The sequence below is a fragment of the Hylaeus volcanicus genome, unplaced genomic scaffold (assembly GCF_026283585.1).
Source record: "Hylaeus volcanicus isolate JK05 unplaced genomic scaffold, UHH_iyHylVolc1.0_haploid 12197, whole genome shotgun sequence".
Classification (NCBI taxonomy): domain Eukaryota; kingdom Metazoa; phylum Arthropoda; class Insecta; order Hymenoptera; family Colletidae; genus Hylaeus; species Hylaeus volcanicus.
In genome coordinates this window covers 193,605-213,196 of record NW_026533147.1, presented here as the reverse complement: position 1 = coordinate 213,196, position 19,592 = coordinate 193,605, and the positions used below count along the sequence as shown (strand labels likewise).

General features: G+C 34.5%; 2 protein-coding genes across 6 annotated transcripts in view; both read right to left on the bottom strand.

The window, feature by feature from the left end:
• Positions 1-41: 41 nt before the first annotated feature.
• LOC128883023 (uncharacterized) lies at positions 42-2,839 on the bottom strand. 4 transcript variants are annotated; one of them, XM_054134975.1, is made up of 8 exons: positions 2,704-2,839; positions 2,433-2,643; positions 2,194-2,378; positions 2,038-2,152; positions 1,850-1,991; positions 571-1,803; positions 307-508; positions 42-239 (listed from the first exon to the last, which is right to left on the bottom strand). In XM_054134975.1, the coding sequence occupies exons 1-7, from the start codon at positions 2,817-2,819 to the stop codon at positions 330-332; spliced, it is 2,181 nt and encodes a 726-aa protein (XP_053990950.1). In that variant the 5' UTR covers positions 2,820-2,839; the 3' UTR covers positions 42-239; positions 307-329. The 4 variants fall into 4 exon arrangements, with proteins under 4 accessions (XP_053990950.1, XP_053990953.1, XP_053990949.1 ...); XM_054134978.1 differs by having other exon boundaries at positions 43-508; positions 571-1,024; positions 1,151-1,803; XM_054134976.1 differs by having other exon boundaries at positions 45-508; positions 571-1,667; positions 1,722-1,803.
• Positions 2,840-3,712: 873 nt separating this feature from the next.
• Positions 3,713-19,592, bottom strand: part of LOC128882891 (uncharacterized) — a 34,528-nt gene continuing 18,648 nt past the window's right edge. The window contains exons 10-11 of one of the 2 annotated variants that reach the window (XM_054134713.1): positions 10,138-19,583; positions 10,030-10,078 (exon numbers count right to left, since the gene is read on the bottom strand). In XM_054134713.1, coding sequence (XP_053990688.1) covers positions 10,067-10,078; positions 10,138-19,583 — 9,458 coding nt within the window. In that variant the 3' untranslated portion in view covers positions 10,030-10,066. Of the gene's footprint in view, positions 19,584-19,592 lie in introns of both variants that reach the window. The other variant, XM_054134712.1, reaches the window with a different exon arrangement.

Below are 19,592 nucleotides of genomic sequence, written 5' to 3'. Positions count from 1 at the left end.
ATAATTGTAAGGCTTTATGATTGGAAACGCTTTTAGATGTATATCTAATTTAGTTGGTATTGTGTTTATTCTCTTGAAATCGAAACCAAAATTATTTAAGAGATTAAAAATGTATTTACGATAATTTGAACGTGTAACACAGAAAAGTACTATTTATAAAATCTAAACCCTTTGTATACTTTTTGTGGGCGTAGAAAAACTGAGAGTTAAATCAAAAACACTTTCCACATGTGACATGTCTAATACAAAAAAAAAAAAGAGATTTTTTATGTCATATCTTAGTTTTACATTCCATAATTCTATGACCTTTAGGTGACGTATAAAAAATATTAGGTACATAGAATCCGATCACACCTTATTAATGGATTTGAATTCTTATAGGTCACATACTGAAATTGATTCTGTTGAATATAAATCTCCTCAAATTCATCATCATCTTCATCAATAGCTTCATAAACATAATAAGGCAGCGTCACGGTATCACTAGGATCCAACTCATGTGAAGATCCTTAAACAAAAAAATTGCATGACATAATCATTGTATTGTACAAGAAAAAATATAAATTATACCTGTTAAATCATAATTTTGTGCGGAGGTTTTACTGAAATACGCACGTGGCAAAATAATAGTTGAATGCTGAAGATGTTGTGGGTTCATTTCGATAAAGGAGTAAAAATAAGAATCTTTTAAAGTAGGGAATTGTGGGAAAGTAAAGTCTGTAATTTCATCGGTCGAATCCGTATCGCTCGACACGGTCCAATGGAGAGTGCAGAAATTCATGGGATCTTGATTGGTTAATGTCTCAGCGTCATAAATGTTTTGATCTACGACGAGTGAATTTCTTTGATTCAAATAATCTATATGTGTATTTATAGTATCAAGAATGTTGGCATGTTGTTGTATTGCTTCTTGATTTCCTTCACAATGCTTGAAAACATTGCATGAATAAAGCTTTTTTGTGTTGATTTCAGAGCTGGATAACGATGTATCAGAAATGGGGTGTTTTGGAGTTATCGTTTGGGTCTGATTGGAAGAGAAACCAGATTTATGCGACATTTGATCACTAGAATTGATGTCATTCATAGCATTTTCATGAAGGTGTGGTACGGTACTGGATTCACATGTATTCAAAGACAATGTAACACTCGCCTTGTTTTGTTTAGAAAAACAAAAGGTTCCTTCTTTTCTGTATGTTTCCATAGACCATATCCAAGATGTTTCTTTGAAACAGTGCGATGGTTTGTTCTCCACAGGAGATGACAGCTGTGACGAAACGTTCACACTACACAAAGTTGTATCCTTGTTATCGTCACATGGAGTGCAGCATATGGTGTATCCTTTTTCCTGTATCTTCTTGTCTTCCAAATTTACTAACTCATCTGTACAAACTTCCTTACAGAAAGAACTGTTATTTGTAAGCACTATTGAATCATTTGTTTCCTGACGAAAAGAGTTTATCGCTGTCGCCTTAGTTTTCTTAGATAATTCTGCTGGCGAGTTAGTTCTGTGATCATCCTTTTCATTTATTTGTTGATGGCGAAGCTGACGCAGTTTTTGACGCAACGTTTCGCGATGTTCTCGTAACTGACTGGATTGTGTTTTGGGGAAGAATGTTTTTAAAAATCTTTGAAGAATACCATCCACAACAAAAGCATTCGGATCCAATCTTGTTAAAATTATAATAAAAAAAAAACGAAATGGAAATTGAGAATGAACATACGGGAAAGCGGCTCTACAGTACGGACACAATTCTAAAGCACCCTCAGATTTTTCGCAATAAGTCATACACAGACAGGCCCAGCCTAAAGTCAAAAAAATAAGTATTTCAGAAAAGTAAATAAATCGTACAGAAACGATGTCCGCATGTCCGTAAAGATACTGGATCCAAAATAACATCTAGACAGATAGGACATTCATATTGGTCTCGACTTGGAGGCTTTCCCGTAAGTTTTTGCATAAGAGTATCTGTTTTGGTATCAACAATAGATACCTTGGAAGAGAATTGATAAATATTATAAATAGGTGACAAGTTATACCACAGAGGCTAGCTCAGAAGAACGGTACCATTCTTGTTTAGCTAACACAGCAGCAGCTGTATCCAGTGGAGTAAAGGATGCCCGTGTTGCAATTTCACACGATACATTTTTTTGTCTAAAAAAACATTTAAACGACACCAAGCGTTCGTCAAGTACCTTTTTTTGAAAATTTTGACAATTGCTATTGCATTCCAAAGAACACAACGGCGCAGTTTTTTGCAACAATTTGATATTTTTTCAAGATTCATACAGAAATTTGATAATGCAATGACTTCATCAGACTGGGACGAGGATAAATTTTCGTTAATTTGTTGATGAATATTACATAATTTATCACAACTCTATAATGAAGAGTGGTGTAGAGGAACTTTATCTTTTTTTTTTGTTCATTTTACCATAAGAGGTTGATGACACTTTTTACGAAGCAGCTTAAGAAGAAAAGGTGAATTTGTCTCCACTTTTAATATGGGTAAATTTTTCTGAATTAAAACAAGGATTGATAAAATTTCCTTCATTTCCCTTTCGAAACTCTCATGAACTCGCTGTAGTTCACATTTTAAAAAGATTTGAAATATTTCGTCTTCTTTACGGGCAATCTCCCATTGGCTAAAAAAGAAAATGGTGAAATGTGGAGAAGGAAAAAATATTCTAAATGCATTTTACTACCCTGTATTGGCTGCTATTGTCCAAAATTTTAAAATGCGTTTTAAACGTTTAAAATTGATAAAAGCCAAGCCTCCATTATTTCGCGCTTCTTTACGTATGGATTTACCGAATTTCATGACAAGATGAGTTGTAACTTTTTAATGTCAAAGAAATTATGAAAAGAACACTACGGTTTAAGATTGTTTCAAAAGAACATTTTTTTTTGTTAGTCAATGAAAAAAATACAATTCTAAAAAGCCATTAGTTTAGTTCATGAAAGATAAAGTAAACAGACTTGTTAGGTTTTTTATAAACGTTAAAAAAAAAATTATTGTATCCTACAAAAGTGGGTGAAACTTTGGTTTTAGAAACAGAATTTTTTTTGAAATGTTTTCTACGCGTTATTTAACAAAATTTAGCTTTTAACTGACTAGTCCTGTTGCTTTTCTGTTCGTGCGTGTGTTTTACGTTGCTCTCACATATATAAGAATACCAATATGTTTAAAAAATTGTTTGGTTGGGAAACAAAAAAAAGACAAAGAGCTGTTTTCATTAACTTTAATTAATTGGTTTATTGTTTTTTCAAAAGAATATTGTAATAACTTTTTGTACGTTCAGTTTCTGGTTTTTTTGCTAGGGTTAATTGACCTTTAAATACAACGCTTTTGCGTAGTGTGAGTTAAAAAATGTTATATAATGGTATGTTGGCGTGGAGGTAAGAAGCGAGTGAAATGAAAGTAAGATGTAACTAAACAAAAGAATTAAAACAAGAATATTTTTTTTTAACGTGTACTACAATAATAATATGTTAAAAGAAGGTTGCTTTACATCATACAACGCAATTCAAAAATTAGTGTCTCACGCGGTCGAGCGTATAAGTGTGTTCAACTAGTTATATAAATAGTGCATATGAAATGTTCAGTTTGTTTCTTAAGAAAAAAGATTGAAAAGATACGCTAAAAAGATTGCCGTTACGTGTAAAGCAATGTTACGTGGATGATTGGAGTTTTTTTCGAGCGGACGGCGGATGTATGAAAAAAAAAACGTTACTGTCATTTGTTAAATAATTTTAAACTGCGTTTATTGTTTTTTATTTTATTTAAAACTCGTGAATGTAAAATGAAATTATGAAAATAAATATATATTAAAGTAACAGTTTATTAAAACAAATATTATTGTGAATGTAAATATAAAATTATGAAAATAAATATATATTAAAGTAATATCTTATTAGTACAACTACTATTGTTCTTGTAGAAAGTTAGAGAGATAATAATCTGCGAAAGCTTGCTTGATTTGGGCAGTGTCCAAGTGAAAATCTTGTAACTGGCATTGTTTACGTAATAAAAGCTTTCGTTTTTCATTGTTCTTTAATAAATAAGAATTGATGTTTTTTTGTACGTGGGGAGTAAAAGGAATAGTAAGCTGTTGATAAATTTTTTGAAGAGTTGTCGCCGGTTTTTTTATAAGCTCTGAATATTGAACATCAATAAAACGATTTGATAAATGAGGATTAGCTTTTCTAAAAGACAAAGCTTTAGACATCATAGACGCCATTGATTGGAGTTCTTCCTTTCCTATATTTAATGGATCGTATTTCTCACATAAAGCTTGTCTTGCGCACTGAACTAAGGAACACCATGAAACCAGGACTTCTGTGGGGTCACGATGCATGAAAACAATATGCGCATTTGGATATGTTTTGAAAAGTGCTTCTAAAGTAAATAAATGAAATGGCATTTTCAAAATCCATCTTTTTGCAGAACGTTGCCATTGAAGATGTTTTAAAAAACGACAGTGAAATTCATAAACTGTTTCCAGTTGTTCACAATTATTTTGAAAAATCCAATTACGATATGTAGCGGATCCGAAAGCTGACGCCATACTATAGGATCTTCCACAATGCTCAAAAATAATAAAGTCTTCTTCTACATAATAAGCTTTTTGAGCATGCATAGCATTCCATGCTTCATTATTAGCTAATTGTAAATCAAGATGTTGTTGTGTAAAGGATACACGAGGATCATGAGACCATTCTTCATTATGAATCCAATTAGGTAAATGACGAGGTCGATATTTGCCATCTTTTCCATAAGGTGCAATCATTTCACATGCACGAAGTGTACGATGTTCTGAATGTAAACTGAAAAGATTTTGCAAAAGTGTTGTACCAGAACGGTTCAATCCACATATAAAAATAATTGGAGAAAGGTTTTGTTGCATAATTTCTGGATACAGGCGTTCACACTCTTGCATAGCTAACAGATTAATAGCATATTGTCGTGTTGTATGGTGTAAAGATAAAATTCCAGCAAACGTTGGTTGACATTCTTTGAATAAAGTTTTTTGAAACATTTGTATGCCGGTTAAAAGATACTCTTCCGATTTTCCGAAATCAGATATTTGCGTTATATCCATTGCATAATTTTTGGATGCATTAATATCCGTTGTTAACGCTAAGGAATAGGAGGGCAACGCTTTTTGTTGCATACAGTACATAAAAGAACGGAAAAATGTTTCCTTCATATCAGGCCACACTATTGAAGGTAAATCTTCAAAAATACGTTTCGAATGGACTGGATGATGTGTATTATGAACATCCGATGTATCAAACCAATACTTTCTCCAATATTGCATTAATGGTACAAAACGAAAAATAGGTGACGATGGTCCTCTTTTCCGTATAGCTTTCAAAAAAGTATCAAAAGAAACAGGAGTTAAATTGATTCCTAATTCCTTAGACCATTCAATAATCATTTCAGTTGTTAGAACTCGTGTATCCATTAAGTTATATTGCCAATGTTTTGGTTGATCTAAGAAGGATCTTTTGATGATCATATCAGCTATAGTATCTACCGGGGTTAGCGGTGCTGTTGTGGCACCGAGAACAAGCATTCCTTCTTGGATGCAAGTTAAGAAAAAAGCAGCAACATAATCTGTTAAATTTGTGTAACCACTTAAATGAGAAATGTACATATTTGGCAATCTGTAAATGACAATTGGTAACTGTTGTTTGGCTGCATGATGTAATAATTGTTCTGCAGCCCATTTACTCCATGGATATCCTTGTCTTTGTGGTGGGAACGTTTCCAGTAAATTTTTTTTTGAAAGATATATATCTTCTGTAATAATATCATTTTTATATGCTTCAGTAAAAAGACTGAAAAATGAAGGATATTGTCCTAAAGTAGATGTAAAATGAATAGGTTTCAACCGACAAGTACACGCTAAATCAATTATATATTGAACGGAAAGGAAATTTGTATCTCGTAAACGAGAATAACCGCATAATAAATTCACATTACCCCCAGTGTGATAAATTATATCAATAGTCTCTACAAGAGATTGATATGTTTCATTGTCTAATCCTAACTGATATTTTGAAAAATCCCCTAAATGTATTCGTATGCGTTTTTCAAAAGATGTCTCCCAATGAAACGCTTCTTGACATGCAGATCGTAAACGATTCATTCCATCCTCTATTGTTTCGCCTCTTACAAGACAATGTATAATAATATCATCTTTATTTTGTAAATGTAATAAACTATATAATTGAAATCTTCCAACAAATCCCGTTACACCTGTCAATAATACATGTTGAATATCCTGAGCACATACGGCTGCTTTGAGTTGTTTTATATTGATTTTAAAAGTATTACAAAACGTTTCAACATCAACCCAAGGATCATATTGTTTTTGTCTTGTATGGCGTAAGCGTCGAGTTGAGTTATTGTTTGTTTTTTCTTTTTTTGATACACAATTCTTGTCAAACGAAATTCCGTCTTCTTGCTGTTTTATAACTCTACTAGATGTGGAAATTTTGTTTTGACATTTTTCCCAATTTTTTAACAAAATATGATATTCATCGCAATCTTTTTTTAAATGAAGAATATCTTGAAGAGCTTGGTCAATGTATTTTTCCTTTATGAAATCTTCGTAACATATATAAGTTTGTTGTAACAGATCACTATAATGATTGGCGTTGCTATTATCCGGCAGTGCGAATTTTACGAAACCCGATATAGTATCCATTTTTTCTCTTCTTTCTTCTTCTTTTAAATAACTTAAATTAGAAGAAGAAGAAGGTAATGGTTTCTTGTCGTTCAATTCATGAATTATATAGTCAGCTAATGCGTTAATCGTAGGATTATCGAACACACGTGTTTGTGGAATATCAATTCCGGTGATATCTAAAATAATATTTTGAAATTCAAGGCCTGAAAGTGAATCAAAATCAATATCCATTAAATGCGTGGTTCCTTCAATGGTCATACAACATCCTGAAACTGTTTTAGCAATGGAACATAAAACACACACAAATTCAGCATGTGTTAAATTTTTTACGTCAATAGAATTAAAATAATCATGATTTGGTAAAAATAGACAATTTAGAAAAGGATGGGACGACGGAAAAAATAACAGGAAATATGTCCAAGAAATACATTGACATAGTAATAAATTTTTTTCATTTTTAACGCTCGCCTTCATCAAACTGTAAAACAAACGCTTAACTGTACGAGTTGAAAGACATGGTAAACCAATTTTGTTAAGTTTATTTTGAAAGATTTGGCATGTGGAATTCAACCAGAATCCCCATTGTACACAAAGTCCGCGGAGACCTTCAACACGACGCTTATCAATTATATAATCAAAGACACCACATAAACCACTGTGTAAGGATGAATCGGGCACCCTTAAACCTGATGTGATTGATGAGAAAACAATAAAATGCTCAAGAAAAATTTGAGTTTCGTGCTCTATTTTATGTATCACATTAGATACTGTCAGAATACATTTAATCGTTTCTGGTATGTCAACAAATTCAGAGAATGTCTCCATATGTTGACTTTTTAAATCAGTTAAGCAAGGCGAAAAAATAAAGACTCCTGTTAAGCTGAGTTGTGAATGTTGTGATAAAAAAGCTTTCATTACCAAATAAAACTCATTTTCACATAAAACGTTCCATTCTAGAGTTGAGACAATAGTTGTATTTACTTGCTTTGATCTAAAAACCGTGTTTTTCTCGAGCGTACTGTAAGAACGATCATCACCTTGGTTTATTTTTGTAGATAATTTTTTTTCCTTTTTAAACGGTATCATGGCAATATGACAAGCACCTTCTCCAATCAACCATTCACACAAAAGTGAACCAGATGTCTCATCATGATAAAAGATTAGATATAAATTTTGACTCTCTAATGGTTGCAACATTTTGGATTGACTTTGCTTTGACACTGAGGCAGTTAAGGAACTTGGTAACTGCATAACAAAAGGGTCACTCGCACATGCTTGACATAACACAGTATCTGTATTGAATGCATTTGAAAGGTTAATTGTTTCTTTGATACCATCTTCATTTAATAGAGACTGAACTGAAGGGCTGTACTCAACCGGCATAGTTGAAACTACTGTTTTTTTTAAAAATTCAAAAATGTCTTTTCGTGAACAAGCGCGAGTTATCAAAGCATCATACAAAGTACTATTTAATACTTGATCAATGTTGACAGCTGTAAAGTTTTTCTGATGTCTACGGACATGTTTCACATGACCTAAATATACAAAAGATTTGAGTTGAAGTTCAGAAATCAATGGATCTAAAAAATCATCCATTCTTTTAAGTTCTGTTGCACTAAATAAATGTGTTATGGAACTCAAGATTTCGTCTCTAACGGTTTTGTTCTTTAAAAATTCATCGTTACAGACTATGATATTTTCAGTGGGAATACTCAATGAAGCGACCGCTGCTATTTTTTCTTCCAAGTTATTTACTGAAACAAAAACGCGAGGAACACCAATGCATTGGCAGTATGCGTAAGCACAACGACCATAGCCACTTAATATATCATGGATCCAAATAACCATATCACTTAGAAAATTAGTATGGATTGCAGTAATATCCTCGCGTCTACTCTCAGTCGTGTTAAGTGTAGAGACCGTTTCAAAGTGCCAAAGATCATAAAAGAGATACTCAACAACAGCTAAAGGTAACGCGATCCAAGCAGCCTGTTCAAAATTCAGAATGGTTTGAGGAATGCTGTGCACGGCGTCTTCAAAAAGAGTACACAATGTTCCAACATTGTTTTCTGCCAAACCGTAAACGTTGTCTCCGATGTGAAGTACGCCTCCCTGGTTCTTGACACAAATTCCAGCCACTCCAATAAATCGTGTTGTGAAAAAACGCTGTGAAACGTTTGATTGCGAACAAAGTTGACTAGCTTCTTGATTAGTGCTGAATGTCGTGGAAACGGAAAAAGCGTGAACGCGAATTTGACATAATGGTTTTTCGTTAAGAGAATTATAATTAAAGAGACTTGTCGCGGAATCGTCTTGTAACATATCAGGCTGAATATAAAAGTAAGGTTTTGGGAACGGGTAGATTTGTATTTTAATAGGATCAGAATAATCCATATTGCCATGAACAAAGCGCGGAACATAAATTTCATACTGTTGAGATCCTGTCTCGATATCTTCTTTGCTACGAATAATTAGAAAATTATCATAAGACCTATGAGAAGTTTGAGAACGCTGAAGCTGATAATAAGCTAGAGCAAGATCTATTTGATATTTAAGAGATTCTCCCTGATTAAGAGTTTTGTGATCTACGTCTACACACAAAATATTTGGATTAGACTGCGTTTCTTTAGTGGATACACACAAGAAACTTTTCAAGTAACCCATTAGTAACTGAAATCTTATAGAGAAATTATTATCCTCAGAATAATTATTCATTGCGGATTTCGAATCTTTAAAGGAGGAAAAAGGTAGAGGAGATCCACTTGTTACTGTAATAAGAACACAGTCATCGTCTCGCGACTGGAGATTTTCAATCAAAATGTTTATTTCTTGTAAAAGTTGTGTTATATTAACTGAAGCCATTAATGGAGTCAAATTCCATATAACATTCCAAGATATTTCATTTAGCAGTTTTTTCCTACTAGAAGATGACTGCATTTCTACTAAAGAAGATATCATCGTATAACAAGGTTTTTCTGAATGACTAAATGAAAAACACTGTTTAAGTTGATTTTCAAATGTAGGATACGTGTTTAAGTTTCCCACTATCAATAAGGGGCTCATACATTTATCACTGTCATCCTGAGTTGGACGAGGAGTGACAATGATTTGTGACATTGTTGATAATGAAAGTGTGGTTAAAATGTTATCTCCTTTACTGGAAGATCTAGAAATATTTTGTAAAAATTTTTCTTCTTTTTGAAGAGAAACCTTTGAATTGACCCATTGAATACTCCAGGTTAAATTCCTTGGTAACGTTTCCTGATATTTAGGCTTGTTAGATGTAAATAGAATATTTGTGAAACGAGCAAAAATAATTTTATCTTGATTGAATAATGACACAGTAACTAACACTGTACACGGCTTATCGTCAGGATTCGTACTTTGTACGGACATTTGTATATGAGCATAGATATGCGAAACATAAGCAACAATTCCTACTTGAGCTCGTTGTATAAAGGTTGGGATGAAGGGAAACTCACATTTCAGATCATTTAATAACACAAAAGTGACTTGAAACACTGATTGTAACACAACAGGATGTATGCGGTAAGAAAGTTCTGGATCCGTTTTATTGGATATTTGGCGCGTTGGTTGCATAGTCACAAAAACTTCCGTAGTAAAACTATTATGACTAGTATTTTTTTTACGAACTTCCTGGACTCCAGTAAAGAGTTTATTAGGTTTTAAGTACCAAGACGAATAATTTGCGTAAATGCTTTCTGTAGTTGAATTACTAAGAAACGAGTTTTTAAAAGATTCAAAATCATTATACATATTTTCATAAGCCCTATGAAAGTCATCATTCGAATACAACAAAGTTGAGCTTTCTTCAAATTTTTCAATAGAAGATAAAAAATTTTTTTCTTTTTTACACGATTCAACAAAGACATGTTGTGGAATGATTTGATCTATACGGCTTTTAATATGAACTTTTTCTTCGTCAATATTTTCCTGAGAACTGATAAATTGTATAATCGTGTTAGAGTCAAATTTTTCACATTCAACCATAGTTGTTAATTCCAAAGACTCGGTATGTTTCCAACTTAATGCGGCAATAAAATCAATCATATCAAAACAAACCACACTACTAGAACAATGACCGTCTAAAAGTGCAAATTGAGCTACAACAACAGCATCTAATAATAATACCATCGGAAAAACCATAGTTTTTTCTGTAGGTGAAATACCATGACTCAAACAACTGTCATTTAACAACGGATTTTCGGAATGGGATAGGATTGTATTTTTCATTTGAAAAGATTCAACGAAAGATTCTAAAGCGCTGACAATATCTCGCGTTTTTTTTGTTTTGAGAAAAGGTTTTTGAATAAATCTTTTTTGATGAGAAGAATACGTGCCAAGTAAAGGATGTTGTAAAATAACCCATGGAAAAGATTGTCGAATGCATTTTAAAGGAGGTTTAACTCTTCGGTAAATTTGTTCTATAGTTTCAAAGAAGGATTTAACTTCTGAAACATTATCTTCTAACAAAGTTAACGAGAGGAAATCGTCTCCCATTTTTTCATTTAGAAATGCTTGTTGAATTAAATGTTTTAATATAGGCTTGGGACTTATTTCAATGAAAACCGAACCTTTTAAATGTTTTAATGCACATTGTAATGCATCATTAAAACGAACTGTTTTGACAACATGCTGTGCCCAATACGATGGGCTTATGACATCTGAAGATGCGACACACCCCGATACTGTAGACACCCAACACGGCTGTTTAGATGGCAATCTCATTGAAATCTTTGAAGCAGCTTTATAAATTTTTGGTACAGCGTCAGAAATCATAGGGGAATGGAACGCATGAGATACAGGGAGATATTTTACTGATTCAATTTTTTCTTGTTTAATAAATGCCTCTATACAGGAACGACTACCCGAAAGTGTAATACTTTTAATGCCATTGACAGCTGCAATACCAATCTGCGACATGTCTTGATTGTTTTCCTTTAACTTTTTTAGCCCTGTACAAACTTCCTCTTCACTTAAACGTGTAACCACCATCACTCCATTATTTGAAGGTACTTCCGCTAACGCTTTAGCACGAACACACACCATTTGCAATGCAACATCTAGGGTCCAAACACCTGAAAGTAATGCAGCAAGATATTCTCCAAGACTGTGACCTATAATAATATCAGGTTGAATATCCCATTCTTTTAAAAGTTCAGTAAAGGCATATTGTACTACAAACAATAAGGGTTGAGAGTATAAGGTATTACTTAAACACGGACTATCGGAATTGGACGTTTTATCGCTACTTGTTTTATCTTTAATTTTCTCAGGCGTTTTTAAAAAAACGTCTAGTAACGAATAAGGTAAAATTTGATGACGCGAAATAAGAGTATGACACTGTTGGATGACTTTACGAAAAACAGGTTGTTTTTGATAAAGTTCTTGACCCATCCCTATATGTTGTGATCCTTGTCCAGTACAAATAAAAACAATTTTCTCTTTTTCCTTGTTAAGAAATTTTGTATGAAACGTTTTTGATACTTCAAAAATAGCATGAGCGTTTGTTCCACCAAAACCAAAAGAACTAACACCAGCTAAAATTTGTGTTTGACTCGTGGTGGATTGTAAATTGTGCAAACCTTTCTTAGGAAGAACAATCGAGAAATCTTTTTTATCTATGTGTGGATTCCATTTTTCAAAATGCAAATTTGGCGGAACAGCTGCATGCTGTAAGGATAGTATTACTTTCAAAATACTCGCTATACCAGACGCTGCTTCTAAATGACCAATATTTGTTTTTAAAGCACCCAGAATCAAGGGTATATGCCTTTTATTTCCAAATACGCTTTTCAAAGCACCCACTTCGATAGGATCACCTAACAATGTACCAGTTCCATGACACTCAATGTAAGTGATATCATTTGGCTGAATTTGCGCTTCGTGTAAAGCATTCATTATAACGTCTTTTTGTGCTGGTCCATTCGGTGCTGTTAAACTCGCTGAACGTCCATCATGATTCACAGTACAGCTCTTTACAATAGCCAAAACGTTACGATTAATTTCAGGACTAAAGGGTACGAGAAATAAAGCACCCGATCCTTCGCCCCGAGCATATCCATCTGCACTGGCATCAAATGTACGACAACGCGACGTTACCGAAAGCATTCTGGCTTTAGACAAAACTACAAAAGTTTCAGGAGCTAACATTAAGTTAACGCCACCAACTAATGCACCTGCCACTTGACCTAATTTTAGGAAATTCAATGCTGAATGTAAAGCTACTAATGAAGAGGAACATGCGGTATCAATAGTAAGACTTGATCCTTTTAAACCAAATGCGTAAGAAACACGATTCGAAATTAACGACATGGCACCGCCTGTTCCACTAAATGTGGATGTTTGAATTGAAGAAGACATTGTTGATATAAAATGCCAATCGGAACTAGAACAGCCTATAATAACTGAAATTTTTTTTCCAATTAAACAAGCTTTATGGTATCCAGCTTGACTAAATGCTTGTGCTGAAACATCTAACATAACACGTTGTTGCGGATCCATACTTTGAACCTCAGCTGTAGAGAGTGAAAAATAACCCGCGGGAAACATATCAATATCGTCGACGAAACCAGCTTGTAATTGTATATTCAATGATTCCGTTTCTTTCAAATAGGCTGATGCATATATATTATTCCAACGTGTTAAAGGAACGGATCGCATACAATCGGAACCCTTAGTGAGCATATCCCAAAACTCTGGCAATGTATAACAAGATGAAGGAAGTCGGCAGCTTGCACCAATAATAGCATAATTTTCATAACGTGTAGATAATGTTGGAGGTTTGAAATACACTTTTTCTTCACAATCATTTAAATCTTTTTTACAAGTTTCGGGTTCACGTTGCAATGCAATACGAACCTGTGATGCTAGATAATTATTTAAATCATTTAATGTTGGATAATCAAATAAAGCCGTTGTGGGAATACGAATGCCTAGTTTTCTTGCCAACGTATTACGTAACTCAACAGCACCCAATGAATCGATACCCAAGTCTTGTAACGGTGCAGACATTGAAGGTAATTGTGATACACCCAAGATTTCTAAAACTGTTTCCTCGACAACTTTCTCTATAAAACCATCCACTTGTTCCAATGTCAGAGTTTTTAAAATTTCATTCACTGTATCTTGTTGTGTTATATTACAGACTTGTGTATGTAAATCGGATAAAAAGCTTGGAATTTCTACGTATCGTTCCAAAAATGTTGACCATAAAAATGCTTCACACATGATTTCAGTAATGTTTGTATATAAAACACAAACATCACAAACAACTCTTTTGGCTAAATTATTCGATATTCCTTGCATTCCAGCTGAACCAAGTAAATGTCTTATTTTAACCGCCATACCTTGATCAGTCCAAGCCCCCCATTGAATTGATTGACCTGGTAAACCTCGTGAACGTCGATAACGTACCAGTGCATCTATACATGAATTAGCTGCTGCATAATTACACTGGCCGATATTTCCAAGAACTCCAGAAATGGATGAAAAAACAATAAATGATTTTAATTGAATTTTAAGTAATTCACACGCATAAGATATATTCCATAAAACATCCACTTTAGCAGCATAACAAGCCTGTAATTCTTCATAGTGCATATCTAATAAATTACGATCGCAAAGGACGCCTGCAGCATGAATAATTCCTGTTATATTACAAAGATTTAGTTTTTTCATTAAAGTCTCTTGAAAGAAATGAATGACTTGTTGTAAAGAACTTGCATCACACGGAACACAATACACATTGATAACGGAAGTGTCATTTGAAATTGTGGCGCTTTTTGTATAAGGTGGTAACCAAAGCGAATATTGACTCGTGTTGAATGTCTCTCGGGAATCATGTTGTTTTAAATCTTGTAAAACGTGAACATGCCTGGATACTAAGACAATAGTATTAACACCTTCATGAATTAACCAGTTTTTCATAACTGAACCAAGAGCACCCATTCCACCAAAAATGATATAACATGCATTATTGACTTTTGGAATCAGTGGAATATTCATTGGCGTTTCTTTCTCCAAGTTTTCCCGTATTGTAGATTCTCTTTGCAACCCATTGGTTACCTGTAATTGATTCTCCACATATGCTCCATTTTCTAGTAGAGAGCCATCTGCAAATGCTGGATTGACAATCACAACTTTACCAATATGCTGTGCACGTTGTAGATATCTGAAAGCACTGATTGCACCGTTTTCTTTATTCCTTAAATTGAATAATGTGCAAGGTAGCAACGAAATAAAATTTTTTTCTACTTGCGCAGCAATCGATTCAAGGCAATCTCCAAACCATCGCGGATTTTCCTCTAACATAAGATCAATAGCCACTGTATGATAAATAACATCAGGACGTAATTGCTTCATTCTATCGTGTGTTAATATATCTCTTTTTCCTAATTCTATAAACACTCCACCTGGTTTTAGCACGTTTAATGATTCTGTTATATAATCATTTGACAAACTATTTAAAACGACGTCAATTAAGCCATGTTTTTTAACGTATTGATTCATTTGTTGAGCGAACAACACAGCATCACGTGAACTTGCAATATGTTGAATGCCTAAAGTTTCTGAAAGATACTTAGATTTAGCTTCACTTCCGACTGTGCAGATTGCATCAGCATGACACCGTTTACAATAATCAATAGCCACAAGACCAACACCTCCAGTAGCAGCATGAATCAAAACCTTTTGGTTTTCTTGAATTTTGGCTAATTCACATAAAGAATAATCGACTGTAACGGTTACTACAGGTAATGCTGCTGCTTGTGCAAATGTGGCATTTAAAGGCATTTTACGAACTAGCTCGGCATCAGTTACTAAATAAGTTTTTAAACATCCTGGTGCTATACCGAAAACAGCGTCCCCCACTTTTAAATGTTTAACATTTTTTCCTAAACCTAAAACAGTTCCTGAAAAGTCTCCACCTGGCGGACCGGGATCTCCAGGGTATAAACCCATCACATTTAAAACATCACGGAAATTCAGACCAACCGCACGCATCCGAATTCGACAAAACCCATCTGGTAATGGTGTTAAACAATCATCATCAGGTTGGGGTATTAAGGATAAATTACTTAAAGCTCCTCTTTCACGCATTAATAATTCAACAGAACCACAAATAGTCACATTGTCTTGTGGTTTGTTGATGACGGGTTTCATTAGGCGTAAACAATGTGTTTCAAACATTGGAAACAAATGTTGATATTCTGACGTTAGAAGTATAGGACTAGTTAACTCATTTTCTTTTTCCATGACTGGTTTCACACCTTTTTGCAAATCGATTGTCATTATAGGATCGTTTGCCCCATTCAAACAAGTCTGACACTCTAAATCTTTCTGATGATTTAAAGCAGTCTGAGTTTCAGAGGAAACTTCACTTTTCAAACAAGCCTGATTTTCTGTTGTAGTCAAAACTTTTCTTTGCTCTTTGTTTTCCAAAGCTAAGACCAGTTCTCGACACGTATCGAAATCGTGTCCCCATGAACCCGTTAGTAATATGGTTGAAACTACAATATAAATTAATTGTAAAGAATTGTTTGCTACTTTATCAGGAACGTCAATATAAGAGAGACGAACGGACCGCCCAACTGACATTTCCATTTCCAATTTAGCGGCTTGCAAAAAACCCCAAATACCTCCATGATAAGGTATACCGGATGTAGATGTTATATTGGGTGACTGACAACTAGATGTTATAAACCAAAATGAAGAGGAAAGAATAGAGTTGGATTGTCGAGAATGTTTTAGTTGTTTTAATAAACTTTTTGTAATTTTACAGATTGTGTCTAGAATGTTCAAGCCTTTTGTCGAAGCCCTAATGCTATTATTTGATTCAAAAGAATCCGTTAAATTTTTAACACTAAAATTTTCCTTATTTGCATACACAACATCTAAAGCGGCATCCAGGAAGATAACAGTCGTTGGTGTATCAAACTCTTTTTTTTGCAATCGATCACACAATTCATCAGAAGTCACTTTCTCAAAAGCACATGTATTTTGAGTCAATTCGGAAAGTAACGTAAAATCTAACGTTGTCATGGTATCCGTAATGATCATTACTTTTTTTTCAGTTTCTACCGCACTTTGTGATGGAACTTCATCTATTTTTTTATGACACACAGACGAGAGATTTATAGTTTTCCATAATAAATTCCATAACAAATGAGATGGTATTTTAACCGATTGTTTGAATTCAACACGCTGGAGCTTTACCCATTTCAACTCAGCGACGCATGCATTGTTTTTTTGAAAAATCACAACATCAATAAAGGCGAAACGTAGTTTTTCATCGCATTCTCTTAATTTAATCAGTGCCCAAAAATCTTGAGAAACCATACGATGACTTAACATTAAAGCTGATTCTATTGACACTGGTACCATAGCCTTCTGAAAACGCCATGCTTTACAAATTGCTTTTTCTTCATTTTTGGCATCTTGAACTCCTTCAATTTTTTTATCCTTTTCGTACTTATAGGTAAGAATAGCTGCAGCTGCTTGAAAAGCACCATCTAAAATGGCAGGATGCAATCGTAGACCGGCTTCTGCAGAGCTTAACAATGAATTCGGTGTTTTGGGAGAACCAAGACTTAAACGAATGACGGCAATGTCATCCCCCACATGCAATTCAGATATCCGTTGATACCTTTCTCCATAATGCAAACCCACTGAAGCCATTGAACTATACAGTAATGGTACATGAACATCATGAGAGCATAATTTTTTGACTTCTTGTAAAACATCATTAGGTGAATTTTCTGTGAAGCCCAATTTGCTTAATAATGAATCAGACAATGTATGACCTAGTTGCACTGAAGCAACGCGACAATTCACAACTAAGTCTAACTTATCCACATCATTATTTGTTAATGGATACGCGGGTTGGGAAGAAGAAGACAATGAAGAAATACTGCCACTAACAGAGTTCATTGAATCTTTTTCATCTCTTACAAAAGACACACAGAATAACTGTTGCCCAAGATCAGTTCGATCGTCTGGAGGCGGAAAAATAACAGCTGGAGACTCAAATGTAACATTATTTAATAAAACTTGCACATCCCGTTTTGTGAATCCAGAAAAATCAGTTAATCTTGAGCTAACAGTTGATGCACATGCTGCTAAACTTTCTAATAATAATGCAGCTGGTGCTACTACATTTGTATATATTTTATGATCCTCAAAGAGTGTTATGTATGTATCTTGACGTACATTCCACAAGAAATGTGCTGTACTGCACGTTCGACCAGCTTCCACGTCAAAAGCATCTTGTGATATTCTTCTTCCTACCAGAGGGTGACACGGTTGTGCAATTTGAAAATAATGCGTGACTGAATTTTTTCCAGTCATCGTGACATCTGTACCACCTTCCTCATGGCAGACTGAAGCTTCTAGGGAGACTTTTGGCAAAATATTGCTTTTACTTGCAAGTTTCTCATTAGATGTATTCACGTCATTTGCCAACATGCACTCAAATTTTTTTTCAGCTTGTTGAGGCAAGCTATCGTTTTCTTTTTGATTATAGACTGTTGGATTACTTAAAATAACATGACAATTTGCCCCACCAAATCCAAAAGCACTAACACCTCCATAACGACGTGAACCAGAAAGTGTTGAAATTTCTGTAAGCATTGTTGGCGGACAAACTGCCTTGAAATTACTTAAATCTATTAATGGATTCAGTTGTGTGAAATGAATTGTTGGAGGACAAAATCCATATGTTAAACATAAGCAAAGTTTTAAAAGACCTGCTATACCAGCTGCTCCCTCAGCATGACCAATATTTGGTTTAAGTGCTCCAATTAGTAAAGGAACGTCACGTCGATCAAAAACAGCTTTTAACCCTCCAATTTCGATTGGATCTCCTAGAGAAGTTCCAGTTCCATGTGCTTCCACATACATAATATGTTTTGGAGTCAGTTGTGCTTTTCTTAGTGCAGAACGGATGACATCTTGTTGTGCTGGACCGTTGGGAGCAATTAAGCTTGCCGAGCGACCATCATGGTTGACTGCAGTGCCTTTAATGATTCCCCATACTTTTCGGCCAGATGTTTGAATTGTTTCTGCCAACTCAAGTATGACAACACCGGCACCTTCACCTCTAGCATATCCGTTGGCTCGTCTGTCAAATGTTTTACAACGACCGTCAGGAGCTAACATACGAGCTTTAGTGAAACTAGCAAATAAGTGAGACGTTAACATCAAATTAACTCCACCCGCAACAGCTCGACTACATAACCCTAAATTTAATTTTTCTACAGCATTATCAACTGCAATTAATGAGGATGAACAAGCTGTGTCAATGGAAAAGCTTGGTCCTTTTAAACCAAAAACATATGAAACACGATTTGATACAAGAGAACCTGAAGCGCCTGTTCCAGAAAACGGTGAAGCACGATGCTGGCTAACAAAGTACCAATCGAAATTACAGCAACCAATGAACACGCCAGTCATTGTATTCATTAGTTCTTGACGGTCTAAGTTTGCATCTGCTAAAGCTTTCGAAGTACAGCAAAGTACTACACGTTGCTGAGGATCCATACACACAACTTCCGCTGAAGAAATATTGAATGTTGCGTGATCAAACCGTTCAATACAACCATATTCAACAAAACCTCCGTATTTTACCCAAATACTATTTTGAACATCTGGATCTGGATTATAATGGCAAGATATATCAAAGCGCGAGAGTGGTATTTCGGATGTACAGTCTTCACCAGCAACTAACATATTCCAAAACTGTGCCATTGTCGAGCATTGTTTTGGAAACAATAGGCCTGCACCAATTATTGCCACATCTTTACGATAAACTGAAGAAACGGTATTTGATAGATTGACTAACGGTTGGGCGAAACCGTCTTCATTCATTCCTGACGTAA

Bases quoted from the DNA above. Each gene is read 5' to 3' on its own strand.
- LOC128883023 (XM_054134975.1), bottom strand. From the start codon at position 2,819: ATGAAATTCGGTAAATCCATACGTAAAGAAGCGCGAAATAATGGAGGC. The intron at 2,379-2,432 runs GTAAAATGAACA...TCTTCATTATAG, and splicing joins AGTGTCATCAACCTCTTATG to AGTTGTGATAAATTATGTAA. The intron at 2,153-2,193 runs GTACTTGACGAA...ATGTTTTTTTAG, and splicing joins GTCAAAATTTTCAAAAAAAG to ACAAAAAAATGTATCGTGTG.